General features: G+C 43.1%; 1 protein-coding gene across 5 annotated transcripts in view; it reads right to left on the bottom strand.

Moving 5' to 3' along the window:
• Positions 1-27322, bottom strand: part of LOC147627793 (protein CHROMATIN REMODELING 5-like) — a 109517-nt gene that overhangs the window by 50560 nt on the left and 31635 nt on the right. For all 5 annotated transcript variants that reach the window (XM_086814766.1, XM_086814769.1, XM_086814768.1 and 2 more), the window contains exons 8-18: positions 27165-27268; positions 14594-14645; positions 14418-14481; positions 14227-14320; positions 14025-14112; positions 13627-13761; positions 13002-13193; positions 12831-12898; positions 12642-12735; positions 12407-12531; positions 12177-12240 (exon numbers count right to left, since the gene is read on the bottom strand). In XM_086814766.1, coding sequence (XP_086670892.1) covers positions 12177-12240; positions 12407-12531; positions 12642-12735; positions 12831-12898; positions 13002-13193; positions 13627-13761; positions 14025-14112; positions 14227-14320; positions 14418-14481; positions 14594-14645; positions 27165-27268 — 1080 coding nt within the window. The remainder of the gene's footprint in view (positions 1-12176; positions 12241-12406; positions 12532-12641; positions 12736-12830; positions 12899-13001; positions 13194-13626; positions 13762-14024; positions 14113-14226; positions 14321-14417; positions 14482-14593; positions 14646-27164; positions 27269-27322) is intronic.

Below are 27322 nucleotides of genomic sequence, written 5' to 3'. Positions count from 1 at the left end.
AACAGCATTCATCACGGAGTTTGGAGTGTTTGCCTTTCGCGTCATGGCTTTTGGCTTGACCAATGCACCTGCAACATTCCAACGATTGATAAACACGACCTTTAAGGAATATCTAAGAGACTTCTGTGAAGCTTTCTTAGATGATCTTTGTGTTCATTCCTCTTGGGATGAGCACTTGATGTGTTTACGAAAAATATTTGAAAGATGTAGATTATATCGCATCTCCTTGAATCCTTTCAAATGCCAATTCTGGGTTAAACACGGAGTTATCTTAGGGCATATAGTGTCCAAAAATGGGATTTCCACGGACGAGAGTAAAATCAAGGTCATTCTGGAACTATCGCCACCCACCAACTACAAGGGAGTCCAACGCTTTATGGGCCACGTTGGTTATTATCGAAGGTTTATTCTCTTCTTCGCCGAGATAGCTCGACCATTGTATAAGCTTCTCATCGATTTTATTTGGACCGAAGAATGTGACCGAGCCTATGAGCTATTAAAGAAGGCCTTGGCGAGTGCTCCAATCTTGAGAATGCCTAACTGGGATTTACTCTTCCATGTGCATATTGATGCATCAAACTTTGCTATTGGGTGTGTGTTAACTCAACCTGGAGAACACAAGCTAGACTACCCCATTAGCTTTGCCAGTCGCCAGTTGAACGATGCTGAGATGAACTACACCACTACGGAGCGAGAAGGGTTTGCAATGATATATGCAGTAAGGAAATTTCGTTATTACCTCCTTGCCACCAAGTTTGTTTTCTATGTGGATCATCAAGCATTGTTGTATCTGGTAAACAAACCATGCTCCACAGGAAGAATCACACGATGGCTATTGATTCTTCTTGAGTTTGATTTCACGGTTGTTGTGAGACCTGGCAAGAAACATGTTATGGCTGATCATTTGTCTCGCATACCTAATGGTAAGGCTCCTACGGGGGTTGATGATGACTTACCGGACACTTCCCTGTTCATGGTGGAGACAATGCCTGAATGGAGTGAGAAGATTATTAACTTTTTGGTTAATGGCTTTCCACCCAAGGAGCTTCGTAAAGATCTAGCTCGAAAGCTAATCAAAGAATGCGAACCCTATTGCCTGATAGCCGGGACTCTTTATAAAAGAGGAAAGGATGACGTTCTTAGGCGTTGTGCCCGAGAGGATGAGTATCTATACATTTTACAAGAGGCACATATGGGCGTAGCCGGTGGTCACTTCTCAGGAGACTTAACTGCGCGAAAGATCTTACAATCAGGGTATTGGTGGCCCACTATGTTCCAAGACGCATCACTCTTTGTGAAGGGTTGCGATGAATGCCAACGATATAAGAAACCCCAGAGGAAAGATCAGATGCCATCAAAGTAAACCAACCATTTGAAAAGTGGGGTTTAGACTTTGTAGGTCCAATTAGTCCAGCGGCCCGAAACACACAATCTCGCTATATTATTGTGGCCACTGACTATATGACCAAATGGGCTGAAGCGAAAGCGACACGTAAGGCAGATGCGAGGACAACAGCCAAGTTCCTCTTTGAAAATATAATCACACGATTCGGTTGTCCTTTTGAACTTGTGAGCGACAATGGTACGTATTTTATAAATGAAGTGATTAAGGAGCTCACAACAAATTTCATGATATCCCATCATAAATCTACTCCTTACTATCCGCAAGCGAATGGCCAAGCTGAGAGTACCAACAAGACTTTAATCTCTATTTTGACAAAGACGGTTGAAGCTCATCGCACGGATTGGAATCTAAAGCTTACGACAGCTTTATGGGCCTATCGTACTGCGTACAAAGTGGCTATTAATTGCACACCATTCAAAATGGTATATGGCCAAGAAGCAGTCATGCCGTGGGAATTTGTCATTCCTAGTCTTCGTGTTGCTACTCAAGAGGGTTGGGATGGTAATCCCTTAGTAGAGCGTCTATATATCCTTGAGCGGCTAAACGAAGAAAGACAATTGGCTGTATACAATGCCCTTGTGGAGAAGGATAGAAGGAAAAAATGGTTTGATCGCCATCTAAAGGACAAGGACATTAAGGTTGGGGATAAAGTCCTGATGTATGGAGTGCGAAACGAAAAGAAGAAGCTCAAATATGCTGGTAAGGGACCATATAGAGTATGTGAAATTACCCCGCAAGGTACCATCAGAGTGGAGACTCTCGACGGAGTTGAAACCATTGGATTCCTTAATGGGAGTAAATTCAAACGATACTATGACCCCCTGAGCCAGGAGGAGTTACATGCAATCCATCAAAAAAAGGCAGCTAAAGAACAAGCTGAGCTTAAAAAGATACAAGCGAGAGTCGAAGCCAAAGAACGTCAACAGCGTGCTAGGAGACAACGAGAAGCCAACTTGGGAATTACGCAAGTATTTTTCGAGGAAGCAGAAGAGGATGCACTGGAATCTGACCCACCTCTAAGATACCCAATTGAGTTACAAAGTCCTTCGGGGAGGTGCTGTATAATGCATTATTGGATACAGGAGCTCAACACAATTTGCTATCATATCGCGTGTGGTGTCAACTGGGAAAACCACCTTTATCCAAGAGTTCTATCCAAGTTCAAGGAATCAACAAGAAGAAAACCCCTGTCTCAGGAATTCTGCACACTCCGGTTGCTTATGACAAGGGAACCATAATTCAAAGCTTTTTGGTTATGCCTGCTGGTACAATGGAAGGGACTGTAAACTTAGGGCGCAAATGGATGATGGCCACCAAATGCAATATCGATTGGGCAACCAGACAAGTCACAACGCAAGAACCAACACTAGGTCTGACCGCTCAAAATTCCGCACCTAAGTCATCCATTCAAATGTTAGATAATGAAAAATCACAAAGTCCAATGGCAAAACCATCTTTGATTGTTTGCCACCCCTCTAACGCTTCAACGCCAAGAGTGGAAACAGGCAAAGTGGTCCCTAAAGCTTTGCTTACTATGCCAAAGAGTACACACAAATGGGTCCCCAAAGCTTCGTTAACAGCTACTTCCCCTGCTCAATCTCGTTCAGCCACCAAGAAGCCTCGTAAAAGGAAAGCAGCTACCCACCCGAGAAAGGGCAATGTAACATCGCGATGGATCCCTAAAAAATTATTAGTAGCCCAAGGGTACTACGAGGGAAATGACCAAATTTGGGTCCCTAAACATAAGCTGAATCCCTCTACATCACCTGTAAAACCTTGCAAACCAATTGTTGCCACCCCAACGATAATTCAAGATCGTGGTAAGGGAAAGGTAACAGAGTGCTCCACACCACTTCTTCCAGAGTTAGTTTGGATTCCCAAACGATATCGATCATTACCACCTAGCTCAGGAAGGGGGAAGCCACATGAAGCTTCTAGCTCCTCATGCCAGGCACACACTCATATAGAAGTTTCTACATGCTCTACACCTACTCTTGTCAACACCCAACAAAAAACCGATGAGTCTACGTCTCCCCTTGTAATAGTATCGTCGGAAACCATTTCCTCCATTCGTCAATGGGAGCGTACACTACCATCTCTGCAATTGGATGTGGCCACAAGGGTCATAAAAAGCTATCTGCCCACATCACAACCTATGACCCGCTGAACAAATTGGTTCCAAGAGGCTGCAACATCATTGCAAATAATATGATCTACCCAAGGAAAGGGGGAGCATGTACTCACGCTCGACATTCTAATGCTTCCTCCTTAACCTTCTCCCCTGACCATGTAATTGCCAAATTCAAGGGAATGTATATATATAGCTTCATACATTTTTTTTTTTTAAACAAAGAAAAGAAAAACAAAAAATAGTAAAAAGAGCAAGAGCACGTTAAAAACAAAAATATCCGTATATACAATCAAGAACTAGATTGACCTGTCATAAACCTACTGATGCTATATCTGTGTTTGCAGATATGGCAGATGCACGATCATCATACACTTCATCCACTCCTACCTTTGATGAGAGGTATCATCTGTACCTTTCTCAGATATTTCACATGTGCTATCCTGTAATTGAAACTGAATGGGATCATATAGATGTACTAGCCAGAGAGGAAAATGTTGAGGAATTAGAATGGCTAATTCGCCTATTGACCATGACTGACCCCTACTCCGTAGAGGAAATATCCCCGATAGCCCAATGCTTTCCTTTTCCACAAGATGACTATCCTCGTATGGTGACATTCTTGATGAGTTTATGTGGATGGCAAAATGAAAAGGAAATATCTGACAATAATGAATGGACGGATGAAACTCATGGCACTACTGAGGTTGACTTTATTTGTTTGGATGATGCGGATAGAGGCTTAGCCTTAGGCATTTTTTTTAAAAAAAAAGAAGGCAAAAGGCTCCTGTAACTCTAATGTTTCTTGTATCCCTAGACTCGTAGTATTAACTTGTTCTTAGAGTAGACACAGTGTGGTCATCTGTTTATTTATTAAGCTTGGTTATTTTCCTTGACTTAGGCCAGTTATAAACCTTGATTAACCTTTGACAACTTGCTAACTCTTGATTTACTTTCAATAATTTTAAACTCCTATTAATTTGCTACACTAGCTCATTCATGTGACCCTTAAACTAAGTTCTCATAGCAACATCCATTGTGGTCTAACCTGCTTGAATTTATACACTTTATATCTTTTGAATTCCAGCATACTTTCACTCTACTTGAACAGTTTGGGGGCAGGCAAAAGCAACGTACCACGGAGATAGTGGACACTTGGCTACATAAGTGGCAAGTCCATTTTTAGTTTCATCCATATGACGATGGAAAAAAGATCCAATTAGCAGCAGGTTTCTTCTCAAGCAAAGCTTTGCTTTGGTGGAAAGAACTCAACCCTAAACCAACGACTTGGGCACAGTTCGAAGACGTCTTTAAGAAAGAATTCCTCAAGAAAGAGGATGACTATGATGTTGTTGCCCGGTTTGCTGCTTTGACCATGACCTCGCAGAACCTCACTTATGAGGTCTATCTCCATAAATTTAGGGACTTGCAGATGAAAGCTATGAAGATGGATTCCACAACTCTTTTGGGTTTCAGCCGGTTTACCCGACTCATACCATTTACAAGTTAAAAACAACAAATGCAAAACTTTGGACGAGGCCATTCATTCCGCTCGTATCTATGATGATACAATGGTCTCTTCCAAGTCTAAACGCATTACCGAGCAGGGGAACAAGCACAAAAGGAAGTTCTCCGCACCCATGGCTGGCACGATAGAAGGAAAGTCTTCGGACCAACCTTCGAAGAATTCAACTTCGACCCCAACGAAGAAGAAACGTCTCCTTAAGGCTTTGAAGCTCAAGGAGGAGGGACGTTGCTTCATCTGCGAAAAAAAAAGACATGCGCGTAACGAGTGCCCGAAGCAAAAGGGTGCAAAGACCAACGCAGGACCCAAGCCAAAGACAGCTAACCAGTTGTCTTTGACACGTACGTCAGTTACTGTACTTTCTCGCTCTCGTACATGTTCTGATTGTCTGTTCAACTCTAAAGTTTTTGGCTTGCATGATCTTCTCCGAGTTTATGGAGAAGTGAATGGCCAAAGAATCAACATTCTTCTAGACCTTGGCAGCTCACACAATTTTGTTAATTACAAACTTGTGCAGAAATTGGGTCTTGACACAACACCCAGCGATCATACCTATGAGGTACACCTACCTGCGGGTCGGCAAGTATGGGATCGAAAAGTGGAGACGCTACCGATCCGGATTCATGACTACAAAGATACTCTGGAATGCTATATTATGCACCTAGAACATGTAGACTTGTTATTAGGGATTGAGTGGTTTAAGACTCTTCAAGTCCAGATAGATTGGTCTAGTCATATTTTTTATTTTAAATATAGAAACACCCAGTATAGTATCTTAGGTGATTGTATACATCCCTCTCAGGGACCTCTTGTAAATACACTTGATTTTGGTAATATAATGGATTTTTCTTTGTATAATGCTTTCCATTGTGTATTGATTCCACTTTCTTCATTTCTCATACCTTCTATGGATGTCAATGAATTAAGTGTATTTGAAAGCAAAGAATTAAAGAAGATACTTGATTCGTTTCAAGATGTATTTCCTAAGGAACTGCCATCGGGCTTACTACTTAAAAGGGCAGTAATCGTATTAACCTTATTCCTAGTGCTCACCCTGTTAGTATTCCACCTTACAAGATGAGCCAAGCTGAGGAAGATGAGTTGGCCAAACAACTCGAAGATTATTTGAGGATGAGCCAGATCCGTCCAAGTAAATCACCTTGGGGTACACATGTGTTGCTTAGGAGAAAGAAGGACAACACCTGGAGAATGTGTATAGATTACAAGAGATTGAACAAGCTGAAAATTAGGAACCGTTATCCTCTCCCTAGATTAGATGACCTGATTGACCGATTAGTCGGAGAGAAATATTTCACGAAGATAGATTTACGTATTGGCTATCACCAAATATGTATTCATGAAAGGCATGTCGAAAGAACCGCCTTTCGGACTAGGTATGGCCATTCCAAGTTTCTCGTATTACCTTTTGGGTTAACCAATACTCAAGCCACTTTCCAGCCAATGATGAACGATCTTTTTCGTGAACATTTGGGAAAATTTATGGTTGTGTTTCTGGATGATATTTTGATATATAGTCGTACTCTTGAGGATCACGTTAGACACCTCATGATTGTCTTAACTATTTTAAGACAGAATCGACTCTATGCTAAATTAAGTAAATGTGAGTTTTTCATGACAGACATCATTTACTTGGGACACAAGATCACTAGAGATGGATTGACCATTGACTATGACCGAGTTCAGAAGGTTCTGGCCTGGCCTATACCGCGAACAGTGAAACAACTTTGTTCTTTTCTCGGTTTTGTTGTTTTTCTTCGGAAATCTCTGCGAGAGTACTCTCAACTCACACTACCGATGACCAACTTGTTGAAAGGTCGTGGACGTAAGTCAAATCAGCCTATCACTTGGAATAACGATCTAGATATGGTCTTCAGACTTTTGAAAGATACAGTCAAGGAAGCACCTATCTTAGCATTACCCGATCCTAGTCGGCCTTATGTTCTTGAAAATGATGCCAGTGACTATGCCATCGGGGCTACTCTATTTCAAGATGAGACCTATAGCTTTTGAAAGTAAAAAGCTAGACGACACTCGATTTCGTTGGCCAACCCTTGAGAAGAAGCTTTATGCTGTGATTCACGCTCTCAAGGTTTGGAGACATTATTTATATGACTCCAAGTTTGTGGTATTGACTGATCATCAATCAATCAAGTATGTGTGTGATGCGGATGATTTGAGAGGAAGGAAAGCTGGATGGGCTGAATTAATGCAAGATTTTGATTTTGAGATTCGTTATAGAAAAGGGTCCATGAATAGTGTCGCAGATGCGCTTAGTCAAATTAGAGAGGTGAATACTTTGTCGTTCACCGAGATTTCTACTGACTTATTATTTTGGTCCATTTTGATAGAAGATCCAAGACGGGAGCTCATTGATTGACCAAGACTCAATGACTAAGCAGTCTAACATTCAGGCTGCAGGAGGCCAGTGGATGATTCGGAATGGTTTACTATTTCGTAATGACAAGATTTGTGTATCACAGATCCCGGACATTAGGTCCAAGATTCTTAAGAAGTGTCATGACGCCCCTTCTGCTGGACACCCTGGGATACACATGACACTATCGTTAGTGAAACACACTTTTTATTGGCCAAAGATGAAAGGGTATGTAAAAGATTATGTTCTCAAGTGTCAAGTTTGTCAAGCAAATAAAGCTGAACGCTTTAGACAGGCTAGGTTGTTGCATCCTTTGCAAATCCCAGCTAATAAATGGGAAAGTATTTCCATGGATTTTATTACCATATTGCCAAGAACACATCAAGGCCACGATTCTATTTGGGTTGTGGTAGATCGCTTGACAAAAATGGCTAGATTTTTACCGACCCGGAAGACCATTACAGCTACACAATTAGCAACACAGTTTATCGAGTAATTGTTTAGACTGTACGAGTTACCGCAGGACATAGTCAGTGATTGATAGGCACTCTAAGTTTACAAGTGATTTTTGGAACCTTGTTTTTGAGAAGTTGGAAACAGCTTTGAATTTGAGTTCCTCAGATCATCCTCAATCTGTTGGCCAGACTGAAAGAGTGAATCAGATTTTGGAGGATATACTTCGAGCATATGTATCCAAAAGACAGAGTTCATGGCAGGATTATCTTCCTATGTTAGAATTTGCATATAATAGTACTAAGCATACGAGTATAAGTTTTAGTCCTTTCATGCTTATGTATGGTTTTCAACCTAGATCACCTGTTACAGTGGGATTCTCAGGACTTTAGCATGATGCAGCGCGTAATTTTTTGCAAGATATGCAAGAAATGTTACAAGTTGTGAAGGAATCTATTAGAAGTGCTCAAGACCGAGATAGATTTTATTCTAATAGACATCGTTCACCTATGTCAACAAACGTTATTTGCAAGATAAAATGGAAGGCAATGATTTATTTGGGATGCTTTCCGCTGAGCATAGGCTTGACGGAACCAACTACCCGTTGTGGTCCTAAATGATGCGTCCTGTATTAGTTGCGAAAGGGCTTTGGAATGTTGTTATTGGCATTGAGGCACATCAGGTCTTGCTGGCAAAGGATAGAACAGATACTCTGGATAGTAAGACTAGTTCAAATGTAGCTATGGCATCCACCTCTGCACCTCCTGTAGTGGAACGAGCCAAGTAGGATGGCAGGGATACAAAGACACATGCATTGGTGGCACTTTCTGTGTGAAAGAAGCATTATTCCTCATATTGGCTCATGTAAAACTACCAAGCAGACTTGGGAGACACTTGTTGCGCTTTACCAAGTGCGTAGTAACGAGGCACAAGTGGCCTACTTGCGCAAGTAATTAGAATCTAAGTGTATGACTGAGGAAGACTTAATGGATGAGTTTCTCACAAGGATCAAAGATCTCAAAGAGCAACTTGCATGTATTCACGAGACCTATCCGGACAGATCATTCATGTCTACTATTCTCACAGCTTCATTGGATTCATACTAGAGTTTTGCATCCACACTTTGGCTCATGATGAAGGGTAAATCCAATGCCCTTACATTTGATGAGTTGATCGTAGTACTCTTGCAAGAAGAGCAATCCAAGCAAAAACGAACTAGTATGTGTGTGGCAAATCAAAGGCATTCGCTGCCAGTCAAAAATGTAAAGGTGAAGCCTTTTCCCCGGGCAGCTACAAGCCAAAGGCAAAATCAATCCAGTCTTCTAGCAAGGATGCCAAGAAGGAGGGTGATAAGCCTAAGAAGAAAGGCAAATGTAACTATCGTCCAACGCCAAGCCATTACAGCAAAAAAAAGGCTAGAGAAGGAGAAGAAAGTGTCATGCAGGTTGTGGGTGATGCATCAGCACCAAGTGCTGAAAAGAAGCGAACTAATGCATAGGATGATTGGGCATTCATTGTGCACTACAATTATGATGCTTCTATCCATGATGAATGCATGTCAATGACAGATCAAGATGTCTGATATTTTGCTAGTGGTAGTAGCAAGCACATTACTTCTCAACGTGATTTGTTTTCCTCCTTTGGATCTGCTCCTCAAGAAGACACAATCACATGTGCAAACAACTTCGCATATCCAGTGAAAGAAGTTCATAAGGTTGTAAGGTTATGCTCTCTCAGAAGTCTTGTTTGTTCCAGGCATTAAAAAGAACTTAATATCATTCACTGCCATTGCTAGGAAAGCCTAGTGGTCGAATTTGTTGATGACAAGTGTATAGTTCATGAACGGAGTGATAGAAACATCACTATGATATCCAGTACTCTAAACCATGGGGTTTTCAAGTTGGACAAGTAAGAGAGATTAGCACATAATGCTCTTTAGTTATTGCCACACGTACTATAAGTGACGCACGAAGCTATGACATGTCCGCTTTGGTCATTTGAATTTGGACAATTTATTGCATGTTATAAGGCAAGAGATGGTGTCAGAGTTACCAAAGGTTGAGGCCCCTGTCAAACATATATGTGAGGAGTGCATTTTAGCCAAGATACAATAGGTAGCATTCTCGAAAGATAGATCAGTAAGGACTCTCCAGAAGTTACAGCTTATACATAGTGATGTATGTGGTCCTATGAGGACACCATCGATTGGGGAATATCTCTACTTTCTAGCTTTTATCTTATTGAGATGACTACTACAGACACACTTGGATGCATCCATTAAAAGCAAAGTCAAAGGTTTTTACATGCTTTAGACACTTTGCTTCAATGGCTAAAAGGCTGAAAGAGGCATAAAAATCAATGCATGGTGCCTTACACACCTCAACAAAATGGTGTGGCTCAGAGGAAGAATCGATCTCTCATGAAGATAACACGTTACACGGTTTAAGGCCAAGATTTGCCTCGTGTTTTTTGGTTGGAGGCAGTTATGTGTGCCAACTAAACAGATGTCCCATCAAGGCCTTGTAGACAATTACCCCTTATAAAACTTGGAATGACAGGCTGCCAAGCAAGTATTCTGATACTTAAAGGCCACTCAGTCCCTTAGGCTATGCAATGCTAAGGGGGGTGATATTCAGTTGCATGCTTTCAAGGACTCTAATTGGACTCAATGTTATAACGCGCGAGTATCCACTAGTAGCTTTTGCTTTCATCTTGGTGATTCATGTATATCATAGCTCGGCAAGAAGCAACCGACTATGGCCACTTCGAGCTGTGAAGCTAAGTACACTAAAGCTTTTACGACGACTGTGGAGTGTGTATGGCTCAAATGCCTTTTGGCACATCTTGGTGTTTGACAACAGTCCCTCACCTCCATCTTCACTGATCGCCGAAGTGCATTGACCGTCGCAAGAAACCTAGTGTTTCATGCTCGCACAAAGCACATTGCAATGTCATGGAGAGGCTCATTGCAAGAGAGATTAGCCTGACTAATGTCTCTACACACGACAATGTGGCAAATATGTTTACAAAGGCTCTCTCATGAGGAAAGTTCGAAGCTAGGCTTATTGCCATTTGGGGATTGATCAGCCACATGATCCTTATACATGTTCACATCATCACTACAAGGGAGATTTGCAGCCATTTATATGGTAGTGATTTGTGGAGGTAGGCTTATAATGGGTCCAACTACTTTTCCCCTCCTTAGGAGGTTTTTTTCCCCCAAGCATGTTTACGCACTCTTATGAGTGAGTGTGTAACTACCTTATCATGTCACTTCACTTGTACTTCACTCATTCTCATCTTGAGCTACTTTGAGTATTGTGCTTCTCTCTATCTGCTTGCTTGTTGCATGTGTGTGTGTTACTACCTTTGTCTCCACTTCAAAACAGACAACCCCGGATGGACTTGAAGGCTATGATGTAATCATTGGTCCTTTGTGTAGTTTAATATTATGCCAGTCCAGTGGGTATGATTGGTTGGGTCCGCTTGGGGGACAACCAAAGGTGGCCGACCAAAGCTATGCCCAAAACACCAGGCTTTATGTAGACAGGTACAGAAACCCCTCGTTCATCATCAGGTGATTGTTCAGACATACAATTGTGCACCCATGTATTCACAGTGTATATATACAACCTCCATCTCCGCAGTTTCCGAATACACCATCGAGGCTCCAAACAGCCGGAGCACACAGGTGGGAAGCAAAAAACATTTGTTGTAATCATCATTTTGCAGCAATGATTCAGTATTGTTCTCCATCTCTTTCCTTTGCAAGTTGTGCCAAGCCTTGTTCAGTGGAAGATCCTGTGTTTTTCTTTATGTCTTACATTCTTTGCTATGTTCATAACCCCCAAGCTCTACAAGCACAAAAGCTTAGCATACAGCGCACTAGTTTGCAAATTTAGTGTTTCTTTGTAAAATTTGACTAGTTCAACAAAGAAAAAAGGTAGGTTGAGAATCGAGATTATCTCTTCCCCTATCATTACTCTTCTTTATCTCCATGTATTTTCAGATTTGTGCTTCAAACAACTGAGTGTCTATAGGCCTTTCTTTTTTTGTCAACCAAATTAAAATAAAACTTCCAACCATATTATGAAAATCTTGTCGACAAGTTTTTAAATTCAGTCTGTGTTGCACACTTTTTTTTTATAGTTTACTGTTGAGGTACTTTTGATAACACCTGCCTCCCATTTTAGGTTTACAATAAAAATGCACACTCACTATTTCTAGAAATTCAGAACTGCCTGCTAGCCTTCAAGAAAATCTTACAAACCTGATTGCCACGGACTCCCTTGTTGAGGTCTTGAAAATTTCTTTCTAGAATCCACTTATAATACCTTCATAAACAACAAAAAACTTTTCAATTTGGACTTCAACTGAAAACTGCATAAACCTGAAGCATATATCTTCAACACCCATACAGCAGATAGTAGGATAAAAGAAAATGGACAGGTACAATGGAAATGAACTTTCATGTGCACATAAGATTTCAGTGAGATTAACTGTTTCTGGAGTGGAGACATTTCAACTCGTAAAATACGCTCTATCTTTGGGGGCAACGATTTTTCTACATCCTTAATGACTCTCCGCAGGAGATGGGGGCGGAGCTCCTTGTGCAAGTTTGCAAGCTGTAAAACCAAATAAAGCAAGCACATGCTCAGCAGGAAGCATCCAGGCATCCCTGCATCAAGCATACTCCCCCCCGTACAAAGTACTCAAAAATGGGTGAAAAGAAAACCTCCACTTCATTGAATGAATTCAAATTCTTGTATCTCTCCACAAAGTCTTCCTTGCTCTTGAATTTCTCACCATCAAGAAAATGTAAGAGAGCCCTAAAGAAACACAAATCGAAATCAGCACAATGAACAGCCATCTTGATAGCGAGCAATGTCGGCTGATAAAAGTACAAGAAAGTAGGAGGACGTACCACAGTTCTTCAACACTATTCTGTAAAGGTGTTCCAGTGATAAGAAGTTTGTTCTTTGTACTAAACTCCTGCAAAAAAAAAAACTCAACACACCAACAGGGCATAGCATGAAGGTGTTGCGTAGAAAGTACCAGTTCTACTAAATACCCTTTGAACAGCATTTGCACTTACAGAAAGCGTTGTGTACAAAGATGCTTCACAATTTTTTAGTCGATGTGCCTCATCAACCATCAAATAGATCCACTTTATCTTTGATAGGACTGCTTTGTCCTTCAACACGACCTCATATGTGGTCAATAACGTGTTGAATTTGATCGGACGGCCGCTGTTTTTCTGGTTATAAAACTCATAATTCTGGCATACCTGCTCCACCACAACAAATGTACTGTAAGTTGCATATATCCCCAGAAATTACAACTTGAATGACGACTGTAGGTTCACATTTAGAGAGAATAGACGCCCCAAAACATGTCAAAAACAGAAATGGTCGGACAATCTTTCAAAATGTATAGACAAATAAAGTGCATTGCATGACCCTATGCCACTGCTACCACAGTACCCTTATCAAGCAACAATGCCATTAGCACAGATCTTTTCAACAAACAGATGCATGGATCTACCTAGACACTATTTGTAATCGGTGATGCAGTCCGCTTAAAAAGAAAATACCATAATTTAAAAGTTGCACACAAGAGCTACCAAAAGCAACACTCTTTTTTAAGAAATGTAACACAGCAACAACACAGAAGATCCATACATGATTCACTTTACCAATGACACTACCTCACTTGTGTACCTCACGACTTGCACGGTTACCAACATACACCACAACATTCATGTCTGGCAGCCACTTTCGGAATTCTTTTGCCCAATTTGTGATTGTCGAAAGAGGAACAACCACAAGAAAAGGACCAGGTATTTGTTGTGAATTCTGCGAAGCACCAGAATTAAAATTAGCTCTTGCAGCTTGAGCCTTAAACAATAGCTTTTGATGCCATAATAAGAGTGCCCAACAAAAAAAAAAAAGTTTTTAAGGTGCCCAAATTTCTAACACTAGCTCAAAGCCTCATCATAGATTTGCACAGAACATTCACTAAAGCTGTCGTTCCTTTATCTTCACGAATGCCTGTCAAAAATAGTTGTTTCTTCCAGCAGAAGTTAAAAGACATCGATTTCTTATAAAGCATAATCTACCTGCAAAAATCCAACCATAGAAACAGACTGGACAGTCTTTCCAAGGCCCATCTCATCAGCAAGGATAACATTGGTGTCGTTTTTCCAACTGGTAAAGACAGACAGAATAATGAGAAATCGGCATGGATCACAAAGGCAAAACACTAATGTTTTGAAAACAGGGCAAATTGATTTGAAAATTTAGTCCATGCAAAATGTAGACCTGTTCATCAAAAAATTTAACCCCTCGAGTTGATAATCGCGTAGCTTGCCACCTTTCAACCACTCAGGCTGATCTTCAAACTTTCTCAAAGTGGCTGCAATGAACTTTCACACTCAGAACATGGCAAATAGTGAAAAGATCTTTTCTTAGTAAAGAATTTTTCATAGCTCATTCAAAACAGAGCGGACCACCTTTCCCTTTCTTTCTTTGAGATTCAACCAGCTTTCCTTGCACTGTTACTGCAGCTTCCCGAGTCTACGCAAACATTTACCGATATACACAGGTCAGATTCATGATTTTACCAAGACTCAAGACCTCATTGAAACCAAATATTTCAGCTTTAACAAAAGAACATAGTACAAAATACCTTATGTTCATCTATTGCAACTTGAGCGAAAGAAATAACATCATCCTTTTCCCTGTAACAGAAAATATGCAACTTTGTAAATAGTCATATAGACAAAAGTTCAGATTTTCCCAAACTCTCTGTTGTGCATCAAGTAAAATAGATGCTATGACAGCAGATAGTAACTACAAGCGTAGATAATATGGCAAAGATGTGCATCAATGCCATCCATTTCTTCTAAAACACGTCATGATGTTAGTGGTATGACATGGTACACCTGCCCATTGTTATCACCACCTTGATAAGAATGCAACACTAGATCAGCTACATGATACTAGGAATGATCAGGAACGGTGAATGAAATTAGCCCTAAAAATCAGGTTTCAATTGGGAAGGAGCAGACTAGAATCACATGGGCTATCAGTGTGGGTCTTGATGTAGTCTAGCCCATAAGATAGTTTTGAGGCTGCTGAAGTTGTCACAGGCCTAACTCATGGAAACGGGTATGTTGTGCAATCATTATCCCCAAGCACTTTTCCAAGTAGCCTCGACTTCAGACTGCCCCTTGCACTTGATCAGATAGTCATAATAAATGGTATTTTTGGACCATCTAGTACGCTGATCAAGAACCGTCTCAAGTTCCAAAGGAACATATCTAAAAGTCTCGGTGTTCTCGTACCATGCAATAGGTTGATCGTCGTAACCCGCAACAAAGCCTTCTTTATACCCGTGAGTTTATGCAATTCCACTTTACTTGAGAGAGAAGATAAGAGAGAAGGAAGATACAATCAACACAGTATCGGGTCCCAATTACCCACTGAAGCCCCACATCCCCCCCCCCCCCCCCCCCCCCCGCCAGCCCCCTCCGGCACGCAAGAGTATTTGCTTATATTTCTTTGAAGAACTTTTGCAATGAATATGAATGATGACTGAGGACTGCCAAACGCAAGGACAAAGTAGACCGAACGCAAGCTGATCCAGATGCTGTCCAAGGTCCTTTGAATAGCTCTTCAATGACCACTATGCAAGCCCAAAACTGAGGGATGCACATATATGGCTGAATGCTGAAGAAACTCTTCGAGGAAGCCTTGGGATTGAATCACACTGAGGTGCTCAATGCTGCAAGTATGCACAAGAAAGCCTGTGGCTCTAGGCACACTCCACTATTGTAGATGAACTTGTGATGGGATGATTTATGCTGAATATAATATGCCTGCTTATATATGCTTGTCTGCTGCTGGTCGGCCAGTAGAACAGCTGTCGGCCTGTTTTAACTGGACAAAAAATGCCTTAGTACAGCATTTAATGCTGCGCATGACATTCCTGATGCCTCCTTTGCTGCTGTTCGACTGTCTGTTCCATGCCCTATCCATCCCTAATGCTGGCCGACCTGAAGTATATGGTTCTTTATGCTGTCTGCCAGTAGTTGATGGCTGCCGACCGGGTACCAACTCATCCCATGGGCTGGCCATGCTATGGGTTGGCCTTTGGCTCACCCATAGGCATGCTCTTCATGAAACTACTAGTCTATATGTTTGCTAATGCAAAGACCTAAGCTCAGGTTGACCTATACATGCACCTATCGGATGAATTCTCCAAGTGGGTGAGGGGACTGACACATGCAAACTCTCTATGGCTGTGGAGACTGACCTACGTAGCTCGGTCCTGACATGTCCCGGATTGGGGCTCATAATGGGGTCATCTAGTCTCTGAAACTGAGGTCAAAAAGGTCCACCCCAAAAAAATATATATATCAGCACACACACACACACACACACACACACACACACACACACATATATATATATATGAAACATGTTTCAATGCAAATATGCAAGTGGAGCAACCTGTACATCCCTCAAATGAGGTCGAAAAACAGGACAGAAAAGAAGGGGGAAAGGGAAAGGGGCGAAGGGGAGTTTAAAGTCACACCTACCACTTGTCTACAACCCACAAGCGAGATCAAAATATAGATTCACGTGCACGGTTCCCAAGTGGGCGTCCCCTGCCTGTAAACTACACACACAGATCTTGCAAGCAATAAAACATTTCCTGCGAAAACAATTCTAGGCATGCAAGTATGCCATGCATAAGAATGTATTGATCAATCTCCCTTTCATTTAGCTTGCAGTAGGCGATCATTCCGAGAGTAGACATTACGTCCCCAGGCCAACTAGAATACCATAATCTGGATATGGGCACCAATTAAAATCCCCATCCTCTCGTATCCAACCTACTAGCTCTTAGTGTAGACATCAATCCCCTACCATGAAGTGCCAGTCCACATGACCCTAGGTGTAGACGTAAGTCCCCTGCCATGAGGTGTCATGTCCACACTATGAAGCCCGTCCATAGATCTGAAAGCGTAGAGAATGCCCAACTAGTCACATCTCCCCTGGCTTGTAAACGGTTGACCGCAACTAAAAAGCTTCCAAGTAACTGAGATACTCCTAGAAGTATACCTCATCCATCCATTTAGCGGCTCTCTAGGCTCCAGTCCCACATATTTGCGCAAGAGACAAATATCCAAGTAGCTGTGGATACTCCTAGAAGTATACCTCATCCATCCATTTAGTGGCTCTCTAGGCTCCAGTCCCACATATTTGCGCAAGAGACAAATTCCAAGTGGCAAACACTTCTCCCAAGAACTTTTCTAATCAGCCACAAACCATTTAAGCAAATCTAACAAGGCTGAATTTGCAGCTTCACTTTGTCCATCCGTTTGAGGATGATAAGTTAATGAAAAATTGAGCTTAGTGTCCATATTGAAAAAAAAAAAAAGAGCTCTCCAAAAGAGACTCGTCCTGGGATCTCTATCCCCCACAATTGATTTGGGCATTCCATGATGCTTAAACATATGTGACATAAAGATTCTAACCATATGCCCAGCTTTTATGGTCTTTCTCGCAAGCAAGACGTGAGTTTGCTTGCTAAACATGTCCACAATGGTCCATATTGTATCATTGCCATCATGTGCACGAGACAAATCCACGATAAAATTCATGGTAATGCTTTCCCATGGCTAGTTCGGAGCTAGTAAATACTGGAGCAAACCGGGAGTCTTTTGCTTATCAAATTTCAGCTTTTGACAAGTGATGCATGCATGTACATAAGCCTCTCTGTCTCTTCTCATGCCCGGCCAAAAGAAATACCTCTCAATCATTTGACTGGTAGGCAAAATCCCTTTATGTCTTGCATGAGGAGCATCCAAAACTTTTCATCTCATGTTTGAAACTACACAGGCATCACAAAATACCACAAACTTTGGTGATCGGTCTTGATTGTAAATTCAGCTCCCAATAAGTAGTGTTTCCATACTATAAGCGCATGAACTACAACGAAAGCTCGGCATTGTGCAACTTTCTGCTCTCATATGCAACATGCATCACATTCAACACCGAATGGCTTTTGTAAATCAGGAATCACCAAAGCTGCTCCCAATGTAATGGCGCTCTTGAGCTTAAGAAAAGCATCAATTTCAGATTTTGACCATTTAAACATAGCTCTTTTCTTGGTAAGTTCATGCAATATCATTGCAAAATGAGACATGAACCTCCTGTAATATGAGCATGAACCAAGGAAACTACGAACTTCATGTATGGATTTAAGTTCCAGCCAATCCTTAATGACTTGGATCTTTGCAGGATCCATTCACATGCCATCTTTTGACACCATGTGTCCAAGATAGTGAGTCTTCTAGAGGAAAAAATTACTCTTTTTGCTATTAATCATACGCTTATGTTTCCTCATTCTGTTAGAAGTCATCTCCTGTCTATTTGTATACACCAGGGCCTCTGTTGTGGGTGTGCCCGCCCGTATATCATTTTTCCACTCTCCCCGTATTTTTTCCCTATTTTTCCCATTTTTTCCTAGTGGCTAGAGGGCTACCAGGTGATGCCAGGAGCATCCCAATGCTGGCCGACTGGACTTTCCTCAGTCGTGTGCATCTGGGCTGTTGGCCGACCTGTTCTGACTAGGCGTAGGCATATGTAGCTGGCCGACTGCTATTTTCAGCAGTCGTGGGCATTTTTCACAGTCGTGGGCACATTCTGGAGCTGGCCGACTGCTCACATGGAGATGTATATATTGCCCCTCAGCCCCCACCACTTTCTCATTCAGTTTTTCGGGATCTTGTGTATAGAGAAGAGTTTACACACCTATCTCTCTGTGTTTCTTGTGCTGATTATTTTTTGCAGTCTACTTGCTCTTGTCTACCCAAGTTTGGTTGTCATTTCCGCTGCATATTCTGACATGGTATCAGAGCCCTAGGCTCTAGGAGATCTTGGGCGTTTTTCTGAGCAAGAGGGGGAGCAACAGGTTGCTGATCGGTGGACTGTTTCGGGCTGAACGGGAAGTGAAGGTGCAAGAGGAAGGCGGGCAAAGGGGCTGGACAGCCACTTGCATATTTTCAGATTTTCAGATTTTTCCCACCCACCCACCCTTTCAGGTTACTCTTCGAGATGGCAGATTTACTCGAGATGGCTCAGAAGCACGTGAAGATTCCGACTCTCCCCACGTTCCCAGTGGATCGTCAGTTGGACGGTTCCAATTACGGCATCTGGAAGGTCATGATGGAGTCAGTTCTGGAGTCATATGATTGCTAATTTTATTATCATAGGGGTGCCACGGCCGGAAGCTGAGGAAGGGGAGTTATTATCGACCAGGAAGGACCGAGAGGCACAGGCACACATGTGGGACCGTGTCAACGCCAGGGTCCGGTCGTTTATATTCCTCAATTGCACACCACAGGTGATCAACCATGTGAAGCACATGACGCTGGCGAGAGGCATATGGGAGCACTTGGCTTCTTTGTACAACAGGGTGTCACCCATGAAGCGGATATCCTTGGAAGTGCAGATGCGGGTTATGAACCCTGCAAAGTCTTCGACGATGCGGGAACACATTAACAAGCTGCAGGCCCTTCAGCAAGAAGTCCTTCAAGCTGGGAAAGAGATATCATCCGAAGACATGGCCATCACATTACTTTCCCACTTGCCTGGTCAGTATTCCGCTTTCTATTCCTCGTTGATCACAAGTGGCAGGCTCAGCACCATTACTTGGGAGGAGCTTGTGCCAATGGTCTTGGACCAAGAGGAACGTTTCACGAACCCTCCTCACGGCGGAGGTTCGGAGGCCTTAACTGGCCAACGGTCGAAAGGCCGTAATACCAACAAGGGCAAAGGGAAGGCTTCACCGGAGAAGTCTTCTGAGAAGAAGCCTGATCCAGAACGAGAGAAGCTAAAGGCCGAAAGATCGTGTAATGATTGTGGCGAGAAAGGCCACTACTAGAGGAAGTGCCCTAAGCGGACAGGGAAGAGTGCTGATTCCTCAGCCTCAGCTGCGAAGACTCCGGCATTTGTGCACTTGGAGATGGTGGACTCCGATGATTCATCATCTTCGAGCGAGGAGGCAGTTGGCTTCACCGCGAAGGATACCCGGGAATGGATTCTCGACAGTGGTGCTTCCAGGCACATGACTCCATCCCGTGACTTCTTTCTGGATTTGAAACGGCAGTCAGGTCGTATCTTTATTGGCGATAACTCCACTATTCCGATTCATAGTGAGGGCCGGATGGAGATTATTCCCGACGACAAGGGGGGCAAGCATGCTTCCCGTGTTCTTTATGTCCCTGCTCTGGGCTTTCATCTTTTGTCAGTGCATGAGGTATGCAAGACTGGCTTTCGGGTGGAATTTGAGGAGCATTCAGTTGCTCTAAGGGACCGTGAGACAAGCAAAGTTGTTTGGGAAGGCAGTGTGGAGAACGGCATCTACAAGCTCTCTGCACTCTCCTCACTGACAGGCTCTCAGGTCGGAGATTTGTGGCACTTTCGTTTTGGCCACTTAAATGTGGATGCTTTGCGGCGCGCCTTCCGGGACCAGATGGTGGTTGGCTTGCCAGATGTTGGTAATAGGCAAGGACGCTGCAGTTCTTGCATACGTGGTAAGCAGCACAGGGAATCCTTTCCAAAGCAGGCTTCCAGGCGGGCTTCGAAACCATTGGAGTTGATTCACACTGACTTGTGTGGACCACAGCAGATACCATCCTTGGGAGGATCTCTCTACTTCATGCTGCTTGTTGATGATTGTACCAGATTCACGTGGGTCTACTTTCTTTCACAGAAGGACCAGGCTTTTGCTCGGTTCAAGGATTGGCACGTGATGGTGGAGAAAGAGTCTGGATTCCAGGTCAAGACTCTCAGGGCTGACAAAGGAGGTGAATTCTCCTCGACTGTATTTTTCCGGTTTTGTGCAGATCATGGCATCAAGAGGGAATTGGCAGGATCGCCTTCGGAGAATGGAGTTGTTGAACGTAAGAACAGGACTGTGGTGGAGATGGCGAGGACCATGCTGGAGCATCGAGATCTTCCTCGTCCACTTTGGGGTGAGGCTGTGGCAACAGCTGTCCATACCATTAACCGCTCTCCGACGACTTCTGTACCCCATATGACTCCATTTGAGGCTTATTTTGGCAGGAAACCCGATGTCTCGCACTTCCGTGTCTTTGGGAGTGACACGTATGTACATATTCCGAAGAAGCAGAGGGGGAAGCTTGACACCAAGTCCCGCAAGCTAGTATTTGTGGGGTATAACTCTCTTTCCAAGGGATACAGGTTGTATGATCCAGAGAGGAACGAGATTGTTGTCAGTCGGGATGTGGTCTTTGACGAGCATGTTCCAGCATCCACTGTCGAGGAGCCGCCACTTCTTGGAGATCCAGAGGAGTCTGATGATGATTCCCAGTCTACCACTCCAGTTGATCCACCTAAGTCATCACAGGAGGTTGAGCCCGCAGCTGGAGTTGAGCCCCCGCGATCGCAGGAGGCTCCACGATCTGTTCGAGTACCTAGGTGGTTGTTAGACACCCTTCGGGAGTCAGGTGTCACGGAGCTACCCTCCGAGTGGACCACAGAGGACGGCCCTCGAAGATCACATCGAGTTCGAGATAAAAGCAACACGGCGGAGCTTCTTTAGGTGAACTATGCTCTTATGTCTCGTATCATGCGGGATAAGGAGCCCACTTCCGTAAAGGAAGCCCTTTCACAGGATACTTGGAGGGAAGCCATGCAGGTGGAACTTGATGCCATCGAGAAGAACAACACTTGGGAGTTGGTACCGAGGCCGTCGAAGCGGTCAGTCATTGGTGTCAAATGGGTCTTTAAGACCAAGTACGCGGCTGATGGGTCGGTGGACAAACACAAAGCCAGGCTCGTGGCTAAGGGTTATGCTCAGCGGCCAGGCATCGACTACGAGGATACCTTTGCACCGACAGCGCGGATGACCACGATTCGGACCGTTCTAGCCCTTGCTTCTTCTCAGAGGTGGCCCGTGTACCAGATGGATGTAAAATCGGCGTTCCTTAATGGTGACCTGCAGAAGGAGGTGTACGTTGAGCAGCCTCCAGGCTTTATTGTTCCAGGATCGGAAGGGATGGTTTACAGGTTACGTAAGGCCTTGTATGGTCTTAAGCAGGCTCCCAGGGCTTGGAATCAGAAGATTGATTCCTTCTTTATTCGGACTGGATTTCAGAGATCGGTTGCAGATCCGAACCTGTATCTCTTTCGAGAACGCGGCATGGTCACACTTATCATCCTTTATGTGGATGATCTCATTCTCATCGGCGGTCATGTGGAGCACATTGGAGTGACGAAGGCTGCCTTGTCAAAGGAGTTTGAGATGACCGACTTAGGCTTACTCCACTTCTTCTTGGGATTGGAGCTCTGGCAGACCCAGAGAGGGTTTTTTGTCTCTCAGCAGCGGTATGTTCATGAGTTGCTTGAGGCCTTTGGGATGGAGAACTGCAAGCCTATTACTTCGCCGATGGACCCGAACACAAAGTTAACCGTTACAGATCCTTGTGAGCCAGTTGATGCCTCGCAGTACCGGAAGTTGGTTGGTTCATTGATCTGGTTGCTGAACACCAGATTGGACTTGAGCTTGTCCGTGGGGCTGTTGAGCTCTTTTATGCAGACGCCATTGAAGACTCATTGGGACACAGGATTGCGGATCTTGCGGTATCTGCAGAGTACGAAGGATCTGGGACTCCTTTACACAGGAGGGAATGGAGTCAAGCTCCAAGGTTGGAGTGACTCAGATTGGGGAGGAGATCCAGACACGAGGAGATCTACTTCAGGATACACGTTTACCCTCAACTCAGGAGCAGTTTCTTGGAGCAGCAAGAAGCAGCCAACTATTGCCCTTTCTTGGACAGAGGCAGAGTATCGGGCTGCTTGTGGTGCTGCTTGTGAGGTTGTATGGCTACGGAGGCTGCTAGGCGAGATGGGGTTTCCACAAATGGAGCCCACAGTCATCCAGTGTGATAACCAGAGTTGTATAGCTATTGCTCGGAACCCGGTCTTCCATGCCCGGACCAAGCATATAGAGATACAGTATCACTTTGTACGTGAGAAGATCTTGGCGGGTGACATCTTGTTACTTTATTGTTCGACGGAGGACAATGCGGCGGACCTCTTCACGAAGTCTCTACCTCAGGCTACGCTCAGGCGGCACTCCAGCTCCCTGGGGTTGGTTACACAGCCAGGAGCTGAGAGGGGGTGTTAGAAGTCATCTCCTATCTATTTGTATACACCAGGGCCTCTGTTGTGGGTGTGCCCGCCCGTATATCATTTTTCCACACTCCCCGTATTTTTTCCCATTTTTTCCTAGTGGCTGGAGGGCTGCCAAGTGATGCCAGGAGCATCCCAATGCTGGCCGACTGGACTTTCCTCAGTCGTGTGCATCTGGGCTGCTGGCCGACCTGTTCTGACTAGGCGTAGGCATCTGTAGCTGGCCGACTGCTATTTTCAGCAGTCGTGGGTATTTTTCACAGTCGTGGGCACCTTCTGGAGCTGGCCGACTGCTCACATGGAGATGTATATATTGCCCCTCAGCCCCCACCACTTTCTCATTCAGTTTTTCGGGATCTTGTGTATAGAGAAGAGTTTACACACCTATCTCTCTGTGTTTCTTGTGCTGATTATTTTCTGCAGTCTACTTGCTCTTGTCTACCCAAGTTTGGTTGTCATTTCCGCTGCATATTCTGACACATTCATCAAACACAAATTTCAAGTGCGTCTTATAATATTCCTCATCCTTCAAAAACACTAAAATGTCATCGAAAAGGACAACTATAAATGCTCTATGATTTCTAAAAATTCAGTCCATCATTCAATTCGAGGTAGCCAAAGCATGGCATAACCAAATACTCAGAGACCCAAAGATGTACGAAAGACTGTCTTGTGTACATCTTGAGGCATCACTCTCACCTAATAATAACCAATCTTGAGATCAATGAGACTAAAACATAACAATCCATCCAATTTCTCCTCTCTAAGAGTTCACCAACTTGTTTCATAATCTCCTCTTGTTGGTAAGCACTCAAATGATATGCCGGCCTATTAGGAGGTGAACTTGGCACCAAATCAATACGATGATCCTCTGGCCATAAAGAAGGCATTTCACTCGACAACTTCATCTCCTTTCTCTTACTCGTGATAAGCTGACTTTTCTAAGTGAGTATAGAGATTGTTTTACTGATGCATCAAACATGAAGACGAAATAATCTTTAAGTTGTCCCCATGATTTGCATGCTACTCTATCCTTGCTTGCATTGACCCGTATTGCCTTGCACATCAGGCATCATACTCACATGCACTTTAGGCTCATCTACTTTCTTGTCTTTACTTGTACATTGGCATGATATGTAATCTTTACTACCACATTTAAAGCATTTTCCCTCTCGCATGTATTGCGCCCTTTGCTGCTGAGATAACCCATAAGTGCTCCTCTTGTTCCATGGCTTCTTCTCGTGTATTTTCAGCTTTTGGAACACTTTCGGCATCCTTGAAGTCCCTTTTTGGTGGCTGTCCACCTTTTTGCATGCTAAAACCAGCTTTGTCCTTCCCTTTTCCCATGCTTAGGTCAATCTTTGGTTGCACCCATCTGACATTGAGTTGCTCGATGGCTAAAGCTGAATTTATGAGTTGTAGAGTTTGATTGGGATAGATTTCAAGTGCATTTTGGAAGATGGGTGGCAGCCCCAACTCATTCCTCTTCATCTATCTTCATAAAGGGAATCACTTCCGATAGTACCTTCCAAAAGTTTGATACATAAGAAGTGATTGATTCCCCTTCTTTCTAGCCCAAACAATTCCACTTTTTGTGTATGTTCTTCACAAAATTGGGAGGCAGAAACTAAGTATAAAATTTTCTTTTGAATTCAGCCCATGTAGCAATGGTGTTGCCGAAAGGCTTCTCGGCCAACCACTAATGTGCAGCAGTCCTCTTCATGTACATGCCAACATGTCTAAGCACAAAGTGCCATCTCTTTTGGTTTGACAGCTAATTCTAGTGCAATAGTTTCCGATGCATCATTCACAAAAGCTGAGTGCCTTTGTGCATCCAATACCTTCTTAACTTCTGGATCTTCATGCAAACTCTTCAATTGGGCATCTTTCTCACCTAGCTGTCTCTTGAGATTTTCCATCTCAGCATGCATAGCATTAAGTTCATTCGGGACAACTCTCCCTCATTTACATAATCACCACGGGCTTTCCCTTCACTATAAGATGGCTATCCCTCATGTGCATAATCACCATGGAATGCACGAGATACATTTTCAGAATAGTGTCCATCATTTGCATGGGTTCCATGGTGTACATCTTTGATAACCTATTCTCCACAAGCTTACCTTCTTGAGTATACATCCACTCCACTACCTATATGGCTTGCCATAATGTTTAAAAGCACTAACACTTAGTGTATGCAAGATAAGGATCGTCTTCCACACAGAAAGGAGGAAGATCCTAAGCTCTGATACCAATGTAATTGTCCCAAAAAGGGTTGAGCGCAATCTTAACACACACTTAAACTATTAATACTATTAAACAAGATGAAACGACACAAAACCAAATGAGATAGCAATGCTGAAATTCAAATGACATTGTAATAGGACCGGAAGGCTGCCCCCTTGTAATATGATTGTATTATCAAGGATTTCTCAAGATACAAGCTTCATGGGCATCACATGCCAAATTTCCAATGACATCCATGCAATGAAAACATTTTGCAAACATGTTTTGTCGAAGTAGGGGTTGATTCCATACTTTTTTTCATGAAGAACTTCCCTCCCCAATCCCCTCTGACTTGCCACAAGCAGCTATGCTCCAGTGGCATCCATACACAAGCATGTGTGTGCCAAGCCGAGTCATAAAAGACCTTAATGGTCAAGCATGCAGATGTAGAGTAGGTAAAGAGAACTTGAAGAAGCTCTTACTATTGAATTTTCTGAATTTGAAAGAAGAAATCAGTTTTTGATCAAATTGTCAGCAATAGAAATGCTCCAAAGCATTTTCAGCGGGTACATATCCAAGAGAGAGCAGCTGAGGACTCCCAAGGGCTGGACAGCAGTGTAGCACTCATTTGCCGACTGGTCCAAGAGTTGGAGAAGCAAGAAACCATGCCAAAAAGTATGTGTGTGGACAAGTTATGCTAAAAATTGTCTTCCTTTTCCTCATCATGAAGAAGGCACCTATTTCCCTGCTCAGCACAATAGGATCACTTCTGCAACAACTCACCGCATTAAACATTCATGCCTCCTTCATCGACAGTATTTCAAACTCTCTCAAGACCCGATAAGATATCTCCTCTCCACCAACTCCTCTTCTCTTCCGTAAAACAGATCAAAACTCTCCTTCGCTGCTCTCTCATCTCTCACCGAAGCTTTACCCAAAACAGCTGATATTGTCATGACAAGATCCCCTCCAGCCTCCTCCATACAAAGAACGAAATGACTCTGCAACTCCTCTATCCATGCAAGAAAATCACGACCTCCCCTTCTCATGGTTTAAAAACCCTTTTTCAAAAGACAATCATCTTAAAACAAAGACCACCTCCCCTCCTATGATCATGCAAGAAAAATCACCATACTTTCTTATGTGATATAATGCAGTACTCTCCTTTCATTACCAGAGTGGGGAAAGGAGTGACTTTTCAGAAGCATGGTATCTCAATGGCTATTTCAAAGTGGCAGGAAGTCTTTCTCTAGATTGGTAGAAAAGCCTCCTTTTCTCTTAGAAAGGCATCCTTGGTATCCACTAGTGTTATCAAGCCCCCAAGTGGCGATACTTCCTTTTTTCTTGGGGCTCTGTAATATTTCTCTCTTGATCATAGTTAGTGTCAGAATTTGACAAGTTAATGCATGGAGTAATCTTCAATTTATCAATAGAAATTTTTGAAGGAGAGAGCGTACAGCCAGAAGCTCTCTTTAAAGTCTTGATATGAAAGGAGATGAACTCCTTCCATGCCAGACATGCCCAAGGAATGTGTTCAGTAAAGTAATTCATGAATACATCCATTCTCGCACTGTGAAAGAATTTTTTTAAATACCAACTCAAACTAATTATTTGTACACCTATGGGGGAAAGAACTAGCTTGCAAACTAAAGAGTTGCAGAAAAAGGCTTGTATCATTTGCCCAACACTAGTACTACTACTGAAAAGCTTCAAAACCACATAAAACAAGTTAAACCATCCAAAGTATATTCCATATATACTCACAGAAAGATTAGAGTAAGTAGACGCCAGTAAAAAATTACCATGTTGATTCTGAATATGAAAGACCCTTCCATTTCACAAAGTATTCTTGAAACTCCTCCCCCATGTCATTGTGTAAGGTTTTGTCAGCAAACACCCTTTCTACCTAAAAAAAAAAGACCAACAACTCTTAGACCCTCAAAGACATTAAATTTTCATA

Source organism: Cibotium barometz, chromosome 20, assembly GCF_041138505.1.
Source record: "Cibotium barometz isolate CiBa-2024 chromosome 20, ASM4113850v1, whole genome shotgun sequence".
Taxonomy (NCBI): Eukaryota; Viridiplantae; Streptophyta; class Polypodiopsida; order Cyatheales; family Cibotiaceae; genus Cibotium; species Cibotium barometz.
Note: the sequence above shows the minus strand (reverse complement) of the source record. Positions and strands in the feature narration are given on the sequence as shown.